Source organism: Haliotis rufescens, unplaced genomic scaffold, assembly GCF_023055435.1.
Source record: "Haliotis rufescens isolate VD_foot unplaced genomic scaffold, xgHalRufe1.0.p SCAF_22, whole genome shotgun sequence".
NCBI lineage: Eukaryota > Metazoa > Mollusca > Gastropoda > Lepetellida > Haliotidae > Haliotis > Haliotis rufescens.
This window is the reverse complement of record NW_025963913.1, coordinates 42,730-55,926: the sequence shown is the minus strand read 5'-3', so window position 1 is coordinate 55,926 and position 13,197 is coordinate 42,730. Positions and strand designations below refer to the sequence as shown.

Sequence of the window (13,197 nt, the reverse complement as noted above, 5' to 3'; positions counted from 1 at the left end):
TATTTCTCAACCAGCTCCTGCTTTCCCCACTTGCTCCTACCTCCATCCAACCACTGTACTTCCCTCAACCCCTCCGTGACGTATCTACCCCGTTATGTTTCCCAACCTGCACCTACGTCAGGCCTTCCACCGCTCTTCCCTTCTCTACAAATACTCCCATGTCCCCCTTTCCCCCCATTTGCTCCTACGTCCATCACACCAATTACATCCCTTACTGTCTCCTCCGATGTCCTCCATTTCCCCACCTGCTCCTAACCCCGTCTTAACAGTGTGCTTCCCTTCACCTCTCCTGCTTCAATGATCTCCATTTCCCAACTTTCCCCTTCCTCCGTCCTACCAGTGTACTTTCCTTCACCTCTCCTCCAATGTCCTCCATTTCCCCACCTGCCCCAACCTAAGACCTACCATTGTACTTCCCTTACCCTCTCCTCCTCCAATGTCCTCCATTTCCCCACCTGCCTCTACCCCCGTCCTAACAATAAACTTCCCTGAACCTCTCCACCTCCATTTCTCCGACTGCCCCTACCTCCGACCTACCAATGTACTTCACTTCACCTCTCCACCTCCGATGTCCTCAATTTCCCCACCTGCCCCAACCTACGACCTACCAATGTACTTCCCTTACCCTCTCCCCCTCCAATGTCCTCTATTTCCCGATCTGCCTCTACCCCCGTCCTAGCAATGTACTTCCCTGAACCTCTCCTCCTCCATTTCTCCGACTGCCCCTACCTCCGACCTACCAATGTACTTCCCTTCACCTCCCCACCTCCGATGTCCTCAATTTCCCCACCTGCCCCTACCTCCGACCCACCAATGTACTTCCCTTCACCTATCCTCCATGTCCCAACCTGCCCCTAGCCCCGGCCTACGAGTGTACTTCCCTTCACCTCTCCTCCTCCAATGTCCCCAATTTCCCCACCTGCCCCTACTCCCGTCCTAACAATGTACTTCCCTTCACCTCTCCTCCTCCATTTCCCCGTCTGCCCCTACCTCCGTCCTACCAATGTAACCCCCCTCACCTGTCCTCCTCTTATAATCCCCATTTCCCCCACCTGCCCCTACCTCCGTCCTACCAATGGACTTCCCTTTACCCCTCCTCCTCTATTTCTTTCTCACTTTGAATACTCCTGTTGAGCAACTTTGCCTTGGCGCGATTTTTATTTCTGTACTAACCATTGTTGCCAGGGGAAGGTTAAAGAATTATGTTACAGTGACTTAGTTGGCTTCCCTTCTATTGAATTATTGTGCATAAGATAAGGATTTCCGGGTGACTCCTGTTTGAGTCCTGTAGTAGCCATTGTGGCAGTTCCAATCTTGAACACACCCTAAATCTGAGAGAAAATAATATGTTCATGTAATTTGCTTATTATTAACTATATACAATGGTAATGAATTGCCTAAACCTTAACAGATGTAGTGTCAGGGTATTTTCTTTTAACATTGTAAAGGGGTCACAGGTGGCCCACAAGTAACTCACTCACTCACTCTCATTGCAAACATGAAGTATTTTTTTATGATTCATTCAAGCGATCATAAAATCCTCATTCAAGCACGGTAACTCTTTTTAAGTAGCAAACTCTACTAGAGTAGCTTCCCTTGGAATGACCTTCGCATTTCACAACGTTTCTTCTCCATGTTCAACCCTGTATAGATGGCTGCCAAGTGTTGATGTAGATCTAACTTTATTCACAATGTAAGGCAGACGGAAGTGCCGAGTTGTGCATAAAGTCGACGCATGCGTGGTTTTGCCTAGAGTAGCGGCGTCATGACAACAGCTAGCCCTTCCTGTGTGTCAGCCATTTTGAGAGCTATCACTGGAAGTGTTCTCAGTTTTATTGTGCAAAATACGACTCTAAAAGTGTGTACGACTTGAAGAGGTGGAGAAAACTATGAATCCCACTACGACAGGTATTTGAAATTTGTATTTTGACCAGTGACAAAGTAACATGTGATTGTTTTAATGTGTTTACAATACAAACAATGAAACGCTGATGTTTCCGCACCGCATATTCAATTTTCATTGTCTGTATGAAGGTCTTCTATTACAGAATTGCACAATAACCAATTCAAATTTTCGGAATTTCCAGTGTGTTATATTGTAGAGTTTCACATTAACTTTAGATGGTGATTGGTAACCTGAACATTTTAGGGAATTTTAGTTGTACTGTCACAAAACGTGAACATGATACACAACATTTTCGACTTCTTGGAATTCCTGCAGACATGCTGAACTTGTTTTCAAAAGACATAAATCTAATGAACAGTTAGATATTGGTTTTCACTATTAACGAAATGACGAATTATCTTGTAGGCAGTTTAGTAAACTATTCACTGTTACAGTGCCTGTGACCCGCTTGCTCCCCGGGCTGCCAACAGTGGTGTTGGGAGATGGGACCAGATGTCTGATAGATAACAACACTATCTGGATACCTGCTGGTAATCCTGTTAACCTCTCCCTGGATGCTGGTTACCTACAGCCAAGACTCCTTCAGCCTGGAGGTCAGTCATCTGTGACTGCTATCCCCTTGCCTCCTGCAGTCCAGCCACCATCTTGCAATAGACGTAGGGAGATGATGCCTGTCTGCCAGCTGCCTGTCAGCCTGCCCAGTGCAGTGCTAGACCTGGAGCTGATAAGACCAGAGGTATGCAGGAGTATTCTTGTTCTTTTGATGATTTATAAAACGTAACTCAAAAGATAATTATACTTGCTTTTATAGTAGAGATATACTTCCATTGTACTTAAGTAATCATGAAATATAAAAATGATACAATGACTGTATCGCCCATTAGGCCTTCTCCTGTGTTCTGCCCCAACTTGACCCACCCAGTCCAGTTCCTCATCCCCAGTCTATGGCCCATGTTGAAACTCCTCCCATGCCTACAACAAGCAACCCCAAACCCAATGTCCATCAAAAGCAGAAACTCGAGCTCAAGCCCTGCAAACGCAAGCCCCGCACGTTCAGGCCAAAACCTCAGCCAACGCCTCGCATTCTGAAGGAGAAAATGATCAAGCATCAGCCAGAGAGCAAGCCCTACTTTGTGCCTCAGCCTCTTGGAGCTCAGCACATCAAAACCCAGAGCAGACCCCTGGGGAACCGTATCACTAAGTCTGGGGGTAGAAATAGTATCATTAAGGCCTCACCTAAGAGTTTTGCTGAACAGTTGTTGTCTGCTGATGGTGCATACTTAAAGCCAAAGTCTGTCTTGCCCAGTACAGGTTGCAAGACATCCCCTGTCCCTGTTAAGAATGTAAAGGATAAGGTTGTTTCAGCACCAGAGAGTCCTAAGTCAGGTGGTGTCACTGCTGCAACATTAAGTGTACATTCTGCCAAGTCAGTGGACAGATGTGAGCCAAACTCTGATGATGAATATGATGTGGAATATCTGTATCTTACCAAACTCATTTTAAGGAAAAAGAAGAAACCCACATCTGAGCCCAGCAAGGAGCCCCTGCCTTCACGCAAGAGGAAGTGCCCAGATGACAACAGCGAGGTGTCCCAAGCTGTAAAGCAGGCGAGACTGGAGGAGCCCCAGGACACTCTTGAGGACCTGGAAGCTCTCCTGGCTGAGTACAGCTCCAGTCTCTCATCTGGCACCAGGGACTTTTTCTAAACAGTGTAAGGGGCAGGGAACAGGTAGGTATAGATTGGTGTATAGTTAGGTTGAGGTTTATACATGATTTTCATGTCTTTCGCTAACAGTCATTGTTTTTGTACTACTTTGTACTGTTGTGCTCTACACTACCATCTACTGTGCTACACTTCTGTGCTATGTACTATCCTACACTACTCTGATATGTACTATCTGACACTACTCTACAGTGCACTGTCACACACAACTCCTATGCTACTCTACTATGTACTGTACTTACTTACCCTAATCTGGCCTAATCTACACTACCATGTAATGTGATACACTACTCGAGTCAGTCTACTACATACTTTCCTACACTACTCTGGGGCAGTCGGGTAGCCTAGTGGTTAAAGCTTTTGCTTGTGACACCGAAAACGTGGGTTTGAATCCTGACATGGGTACAGTGTCTGAAGCCCATTTCTGGTTGTCTCCCGCCGTGATATTGCTGGAATATTTCTGAAAGCTCCGGAAAACCATACACACTCACTCACTCACTCCTACTCTACCGTGCACTGTCATTCTCTTCTTTACTTTGTACTGTCCTAAACCACCCAACCATGTACTGACGTACTCTGCCCTCTTCTGTACTATCCTATTCTATCCTACACTATTCTACTGTAATACGCTACTACCCTACTCTATACTTACCTAATCTATCCTACTATCTTTCCTGTCTGGATACTCTCCTACACTGCACTGTATTGGCCTACACTAACCTACTCTCTACTGACCTACACTATCCTCTCAGTTACTGTCCAACACTACCCTACTGTGTACTGTCAAACATATATGCACTCTCCAGTCATTCACTATCCTAACTGACCTACACTAGCCTAAATACAGTCCTACACTTCACTATCCTATCTTACTCTATCTTACTATCTTACTATCTCCTGTCTTGTACTATTTGCTATCTTAATTTTCTTCTCTCTATTATCCTACTCTTTCCTGCCTTGTACTATCTACTATCTTATTGTTGTCTCTCCTATCCTACTCTCTCTCCTGTCTTGTACTATTTGCTATCTTAATTTTCTTCTCTCTATTATCCTACTCTTTCCTGCCTTGTACTATCTACTATCTTATTGTTGTCCCTCCTATCCTACTCACCCCTGCCTTGTACTGTCTGCTATTTAATTTTTTTCCCCTACTATCATACTCTTTCCTTCCTTCTGCTACCTACTTAATGTCCTCTCTACTATCCAATTCTCTCCACCTTTGTACTATCTACCATCTACTATCTACCTCTACTTTCCTGCCTTGTACTATCTAATATCTTAATGTTGTCTCTGATATCCTTCTCTTCCTGTTTTGTACGATGTACTGTCTTACTGTTCTACTCTCTAGTATCCTAGTCTCTCCAGCGTTGTGTTTTGAACCATCTATATGTTTCCCCTACTATCCTACTCTTCCCTGTCTTGTACTAGCTATTATCTTAATGTTGTCTCTACTATCCCACTCTTTCCTCTCTTTACTAGCTATTATCTTAATGTTCCCTCTACTAAACAAGTTTCCTGACTTGTATTATCTCTTATCTTAATGGTGTCTCTACTGTCCTACTCTTTCCTGTTTTTTTCACTGTGAATTATCTAAATATTCACTCTACTATAAAGTAATGAAAAATATACAGTGGAAACATGTCACTGTACAGTTTTGTAAGTGTATGTGAGGTGTGGAAAGGGGCGGCTGTGAGGGGAGGTTGGAGGCCGTTTATTTAGTATGTAACTGAAAAACATGTGTTTGTTTCTAACTTATGTCTACAATGGTTTCATAATAAAATATCACTTTGCAGTCTTAGTAGTAGTTATGTTTTATTTTAACAACTGAAGTTGAATTGTGTGGTTTGTTAAAGTAGAGGGACAATTTGAGTGAAAGTACATTGCTAAGCATCGCAAAAGTGACTCAGTAACCAATTATAGATAGTTAACAGCATTGTCTTGGTGATGTCATTCAGTGTGTATGACTGTTGTAAATGAACAAGGTTGTATCAGCATGTATCTTCAACGAAAAGCCACCATTATATTCTGTGATTTTAATCCTAAGTGTTGCACAAACAACGCTTGACGAGAGCAATTTAACTTGAACCATATATTGCAACAATGTCACATTAGTGATTATTGAGTAATATCAGTGTTCACAGCTGATGCAGGTAAATTAAACTGGTATTTCACATATGATGCATGGCCAAGTAAGCTCATTAGCTTAGAGACAAATCTATTATCGAATTGTCACTTCTTGCAAGAAAAGAAAGACGAAATATAATTTTCAACACTGATATATGGACATCAGCATACCAAAAGGGGGTTGGCACACTCTACAAACCTACAAATATATGACTTTGAGATGTTTATGCATCACTCGTGACTGAAAATGCTTTTATTCGGGGAAATATCAAATTTTAATTTAACTTAGATTATTTGTCATATACTTAGCACCAAATATTAAGAAAACATGTGGGCAGTTGCTCTAATTACTGTGTCTGACATTGAGTTAAACGTTTACGTCACACTGGCAATATTGTCACAATATAGTGACAAGAGACAATATACGATATGTCCATTGAGACGGAAATTTGATATTTTCTCATTGAAAAGCTCAGAAATGCTTTAGTTTGTACTGTCAAGGTGAGAATGGATTCCTCTGATGGGAGTAAAACAAATGTGGAATATACTTGGTAAGATGTGAGTGAGTACCTGAAATGCTTTAGTTTGTACTGTCAAGGTGAGAATGGATTCCTCTGATGGGAGTAAAACAAATGTGGAATATACTTGGTAAGATGTGAGTGAGTACCTGTCTCATTTTCCAAACCAATAGACCTGATACAGCGGTATTATACTTCTATAGCCTCAGTTGTTTCTCTGAATACAGCAATACACACATGGAACATGTTATGGTAAACAAACCAATGGGTGAGTTTTTGAAATAGTGGGTAATCTTACAGCTGTATTGTGGCGGCATGTAAGGTATTTCAGTCTGGACCAGATAAACCACGATGACACACAACGAACCATGTCACAGCTGGTCCTCCATCATATAATATTCATAGCCAGGAGCTGATTTGACCCACACATTATTAAAACAAGAATGGGTGACAGGTAAAAGTTTTCTGATATGGAAACCAAAAGGTGTTACTCTCATGAGACACTGATCATAAGTTGATATAATATGCATGTCACAGCTGGTCCTCCATAGATCACTTTTCACAACTAGCTGCCATTGTCAATAACATGTTCTAAAGACAAGCATGGGTGAATGGTAAATGTTTCATGATCTGGACACATAAGGTGGGTCACTCTGATGAGCACTGATGACACATGCATGGATATAGCAAGTATATATTTTGTCATATCATATACGAATAAGTAGATTCAATTGCTCGTGAAGGCCAAATAGCCATGGAAATCTTTTTTGAATGAAAATCAGTCATGACACCAGGTGTTCACAAAAGTGGTAAGCATTTCCTGATCTACGGGTTGTATAAGAAAGTATATCCGTGTTTCCTGGCACAACACAGCAGTACGCCTGCCTTGCCACGGGGGCATGTAAACAAATCAGACAATCAAATGATGAACCAGAAATTAAGTCCCCTTGCCATTTCACACATATCTGGAGACACGTGTGGCAGTGTTCAACGTTAGTTGTACAAGTCCTGAAAGACTACAATGTGCCAGACCTAGTTCATATCAGGTTTCTCTTGTTTATCCGACATTAATTTTCACAAATGGTCTCAACAAGTAAACAAGCATTAACAAAGGAACTTTTGCACTATTCCATTGAGGACAATGCTAAGCTACCTTTGAATTTCAATTTCAGTATATTTTTTCTCTTACCTTCGTCCCCCCACTATACTTCCCATCCTCTCTCATAACCCATGACCCTTACGTGGATCGATGCTCATGATATTAATCACTGGATTGTCTGGTCCAGACTCGATTATTTACAGACCGCCGTAATATAGCTGGAATATTGCTGAGTGCGGCGTTAAACAACAAACCAACCAAATCCTTCCACAATAGTTCTTTTCACCTCAGCTACTCCCATCAATTTCACGACCAGTTTCTACCTCCCTCCTCCCATTAGGGACCGACCATTTGATATTTTTGGGGGCCTGGGTTTTAATCGCAAAAAAGTATATTGTCCCCGAAAAATTATTAAAAAAAATAACGAACTAGTCTTACCTTCCCTTCTGCTTCCACGTCCCCCCTTTCTGAACCAGCTCCTAGTCCCCCCCCCCCCCTTGCTCATACCTCAATCCCACTACTGTACTTCTCTCCTCCTTACCGTTCCTCACCGTGCTCCGTTTCATTTCCCCATCTGCGTCTACCTTTGTTCTTGCACTATAGTTCCCTCCTCCTATCCTCTTCCCATACCCCCTCCTTCCCCATCTGCTCCATCCCGTCCCTACCTCAGTACTTAAGTATTCAGTACTCTCAAATAGTACTGAATACTTGAGTACTGAGGTAGGGATGGGTAAGGCAATTAGGAACGAAACGGGGCGAGGTTGGAGCAGATGGGGAAGTAGGGGGTACACAAGTATTCAGTACTCTCAAATAGACCCGTGAAGATTCCGGGGTAGAATAGGTCTTCAGCAACCCATACTTGCCGTAAAAGGCGACTATGCTTGTCGTAAAAGGCGACTAACGGGATCGGGTGGTCAGGCTCGCTGACTTGGTTGATACATGTCATCGATCCAAATTGCGTGGATCGATACTCATGATGTCAATCACTGGATTGTCTGGTCCAGACTCGATTACGTTACAGACAGCCGTCATATGACTGGAATATTGCTGAGTTAAACGGCGTTAAACAACAAACAAACAAACAAACTCTCAAATAGTGTTAGGTTTACAACAGCGAAGGACACAGTAAAGCGTTCAAGCGGTTTTATGGTAGACATGTGGAGGATATTTCCCAATTTTGACGCAATAGTGAAAAAAAGATGTCCAGTGCAATTCCCTAATTTCACTTGTACCATATGTTACCGAGTATATTTTTAGGTAAACAGTTTGCATGTGTTTGTGACGGGTGTCGCTGGTGGGATACACTCACCCTTCCACGAACGCCTCCATCCTCCTACATCCTTCCTACTTCGCACTCCATCCCCGCCTTCCCCTCTGTCGTCGCAACATCTCCCTCCCTATTACCCTCCTCCAAACTTCCTACTTCTCCCTCGATCCTCCCTGCTTCCTTTCTATAGTCCAGAATTCTCCCTCAGTCTCATCTCTTTACTTCTCCCTCCCTGCTTCTTATCCAAATTCCCTTCATCCTCGCTATTTCCCACTCTATAGTCCTGACATCTCCATCACTCCTTTCCTCTCCACACTCCATACTGTGCTTCCATATCCAGTATTACCCAAGACACTCCCCTCTACGTATCCCATCCCCTATCCTCCCTACATTCCCCTCCATCCTCCATATTTCACCACGATCCTCTCTACTTCTCTCAATCCTCCATAAACTTCCACCCATCTTTCCAAAATCTCCCTCCATCCTCCCTACTTCACCCTTCATCCTCCCTATTTCCCCCTCCATCCTCCCTACTTCCCCCTCCATCCTCCCAACATCCCCCTTCATATTCTCAATTTCTCAAAACCATACTCCTAACTTCTTCCTCCATCCTCACAGCTTCCCTCTCTTTTATCCACTGTACTCCTTGCAACCGTCCTACTTCTTCCCTCTCCATGCTCCCTACTTCCCTCTCCACCCTCCCTACTTCCCTCTCCATCCTCCATACTTCTCACTCCAACCCCCGGAGTTCACGCTCCATGCACCTACTTATCTCTGCACCCTCCCTACTTATCTCTCCACCCCTTCTACTTCCCTCTTCATGTTCCATACTTTTACCTCATTCATCTGTACTTTTCCCTCCATGCTCCCTACTTTCCATTCCATCCTCCCTACTTCTCACTCCATCCTCCGGAGTTCACCCTCCATGCACCTACTTATCTCTCCACCCCTTCTACTTCCCTCTTCATCTTCCATACTTCTACCTCATTCATCCGTAGTTCTCCCTCCATGCTCCCTACTTCCCTCACCATCCTCCATACTTCTCACTCCATCCTCCGTAGTTCGCCTTCCATACTCCCTATTTCCCTCTCCATCCTCCCTACTTCCGTCTCCGCACTCCCTACTTCCCTCTCCATCCTCGAAACTTCTCCCTCCACCCTCCATAGTTCCCTCTCCATGCTCCCTTCTCCCCTCTTCACCCTCACTACTTCCCTCTCCATCCTCCGTAGTACCCCCTCCATTCTCCCTACTTCCCTCTCCACCCTCCCTACTTCCCTTTCCATCCTCTATACTCCACCCTCCATCCTCCATACTTCTCCCTCCGTCCATAGTTCCCTCTTCAAGCCCCCTACTTCCCTTTTCACCCTCCCTGCTTCCCTCTCCATCCTCCATACTTCTCCCTCTATCTTTCGTATGTCCCCCTCCAGGCTCCCTATTTCCCTCCCCACCGTCCGTAGTTCCCCCTCCATGCTCCCTACTTCCCTCTCACCCTCCCTACTTCCCTCTCCATCATCCATACTTCTCCCTCCATCCTTCGTAGTTCCCCCTCCATACTACCTACTTACCTCTCAACCCTCCCTACATCCCTTGCCATCCTCTATAATCCCCCGTATTTTCCCCCTCCATACTCCCTACTTCCGTCCCCATGCTCCCTACTTCCCTCTCACCCTCCCTACTTACCTCTCCATCCTCCATACTTCTCCCTCCATCCTCCATAGTTCCCCTTCCATACTCCCTATTTCCCTCTCCATCATCAAAACTTCTCCCTCAATCCTCCGTAGTTCCCCCTCCATACTTCCTACTTCCCTCTCCATCCTCCCAACTTTCCTCTCCATCCTCCCTACTTCTCCCTCCATCCTCCGTAGTGCCCCTTCCATACTCCCTATTTCCCTATCCATCCTCAAAACTTCTCCCTCCATCCTCCGTAGTTCCCCCTCCATACTTCCTACTTCCCTCTCCATCCTCCCAACTTTCCTCTCCATCTTCCCTACTTCTCACTCCATCCTCCGTAGTTCCCCTTCTATACTCCCTATTTCCCTATCCATCCTCAAAACTTCTCCCTCCATCCTCCGTAGTTCCCCTTCCATACTCCCATTTCCCTCTCCATCCTCCATACTTCTCCCTCTTTCTTTCGTATGTCCCCTCAAGGCTCCCTACTTCCCTCTCGACTCTCCCTACTTCCACCTCGCTGCCCCGTATTTCCACCGCCATGCTCCCTACTTCCCCCTCCACCCTCCCAACTTCCCCCTCCATGCTCCCTACTTCCCTCTCCATCCTCCATACTTCTCCCTCAATCCTCCGCATTTCCCCCTCCATACTCCCTGCTTCTCTCTCCATCCTCCCTACTTCACTCTCCATCCTCCATACTTCTCCCTCCATCCTCCGTAGTTTGCCTTCCATACTCCCTATTTCCCTCTCCACCCTCAAAACTTCTCCCTCAATCCTCCGTAGTTCCCCCTCCATACTCCATACTTCCCTCTCCATCCTCCCGACTTTCCTCTCCATCCTCCCTACTTCTCACTCCATCCTCCGTAGTTCCCTTCCATACTCCCTATTTCCCTATCCATCCTCAAACTTCTCACTCCATCCTCCGTAGTTCCCCTTCCATACTCCCTATTTCCCTCTCCATCCTCCATACTTCTCCCTCTTTCTTTCGTATGTCCCCCTCCAGGCTCCCTACTTCCCTCTCGACCCTCCCTACTTCCCCCTCCATGCCCCGTATTTCCCCCACCATGCTCCCTACTTCCCCCTCCACCCTCCCAACTTCCCCCTCCATGCTCCCTACTTCCCCCTCCACCATCCCTACTTCCCTCTCCATCCTCCATACTTCTCCCTCAATCCTCCGCAGTTTCCCTCCATACTCCCTGCTTCCCTCTCCATCCTCCAAACTTCCCTCTCCATCCTCCATACTTCTCCCTCCATCCTCCGTAGTGCCCCTTCCATACTCCCTATTTCCCTATCCATCCTCAAAACTTCTACCTCCATCCTCCGTAGTTCCCCCTCCATACTTCCTACTTCCCTCTCCATCCTCCCAACTTTCCTCTCCATCCTCCCTACTTCTCACTCCATCCTCCGTAGTTCCCCTTCTATACTCCCTATTTCCCTATCCATCCTCAAAACTTCTCCCTCCATCCTCCGTAGTTCCCCTTCCATACTCCCATTTCCCTCTCCATCCTCCATACTTCTCCCTCTTTCTTTCGTATGTCCCCTCCAGGCTCCCTACTTCCCTCTCGACTCTCCCTACTTCCACCTCGCTGCCCCGTATTTCCACCGCCATGCTCCCTACTTCCCCCTCCACCCTCCCAACTTCCCCCTCCATGCTCCCTACTCCCCTCTCCATCCTCCATACTTCTCCCTCAAGCCTCCGCATTTCCCCCTCCATACTCCCTGCTTCTCTCTCCATCCTCCCTACTTCCCTCTCCATCCTCCATACTTCTCCCTCCATCCTCCGTAGTTTCCCTTCCATACTCCCTATTTCCCTCTCCACCCTCAAAACTTCTCCCTCAATCCTCCGTAGTTCCCCCTCCATACTCCATACTTCCCTCTCCATCCTCCCGACTTTCCTCTCCATCCTCCCTACTTCTCACTCCATCCTCCGTAGTTCCCTTCCATACTCCCTATTTCCCTATCCATCCTCAAACTTCTCACTCCATCCTCCTTAGTTCCCCTTCCATACTCCCTATTTCCCTCTCCATCCACCATACTTCTCCCTCTTTCTTTCGTATGTCCCCCTCCAGGCTCCCTACTTCCCTCTCGACCCTCCCTACTTCCCCCTCCATGCCCCGTATTTCCCCCGCCATGCTCCCTACTTCCCCCTCCACCCTCCCAACTTCCCCCTCCATGCTCCCTACTTCCCCCTCCACCATCCCTACTTCCCTCTCCATCCTCCATACTTCTCCCTCAATCCTCCGCAGTTCCCCCTCCATACTCCCTGCTTCCCTCTCCATCCTCCCAACTTCCCTCTCCATCCTCCATACTTTTCCCTTCATCATCCGTAGTTCCCCCTCCATACTCCCTATTTTCCCCTCCACCCTCCCTACTTCCCTTTCCATCCTCTATACTTGACCCTTCACCCTCACTACTTCCCTCTCTGTCCTCCATACTTCTCCCTCCATCCTCCATACTTCCCCTCCATACTCACTACTTCCCTCTCCACCCTCCCTACATCCCTTTCCATCCTCCATACTTCTCCCTCTATCTTTCGTATGTCCCCCTCCAGGCTCCCTACTTCCCTCCCCACCGTCCGTAGTTCCCCCTCCATGCTCCCTACTTCCCTCTCACCCTCCCTACTTCCCTCTCCATCATCCATACTTCTCCCTCCATCCTTCGTAGTTCCCCCTCCATACTACCTACTTACCTCTCAACCCTCCCTACATCCCTTTCCATCCTCTATAATCCCCCGTATTTTCCCCTCCATACTCCCTACTTCCGTCCCCATGCTCCCTACTTCCTCCTCCTCCCTCCCTACTTCCCTCTCCATGCTCCATACTTCTCCCTCCATCCTCCGTAGTTCCCCTTCCATACTCCCTATTTCCCTATCCCTCCTCAAAACTTCTCCCT

At 46.4% G+C, this 13,197-nt stretch overlaps 2 protein-coding genes across 2 annotated transcripts; one reads left to right on the top strand and one right to left on the bottom strand.

Annotated features, from left to right (window-relative positions):
• The first annotated feature begins 1,408 nt into the window (after window positions 1-1,408).
• Window positions 1,409-3,612, top strand: LOC125383238. The gene is made up of 3 exons (XM_048401544.1): window positions 1,409-1,908; window positions 2,341-2,642; window positions 2,791-3,612. The coding sequence occupies exons 1-3, from the start codon at window positions 1,890-1,892 to the stop codon at window positions 3,610-3,612; spliced, it is 1,143 nt and encodes a 380-aa protein (XP_048257501.1). The 5' UTR covers window positions 1,409-1,889.
• A 6,009-nt stretch (window positions 3,613-9,621) lies between these two features.
• Window positions 9,622-10,029, bottom strand: LOC125383237 (uncharacterized protein DDB_G0290685-like). The gene has a single exon (XM_048401543.1). The coding sequence runs from the start codon at window positions 10,027-10,029 to the stop codon at window positions 9,622-9,624; it is 408 nt and encodes a 135-aa protein (XP_048257500.1).
• Between the last annotated feature and the right edge of the window lie 3,168 nt (window positions 10,030-13,197).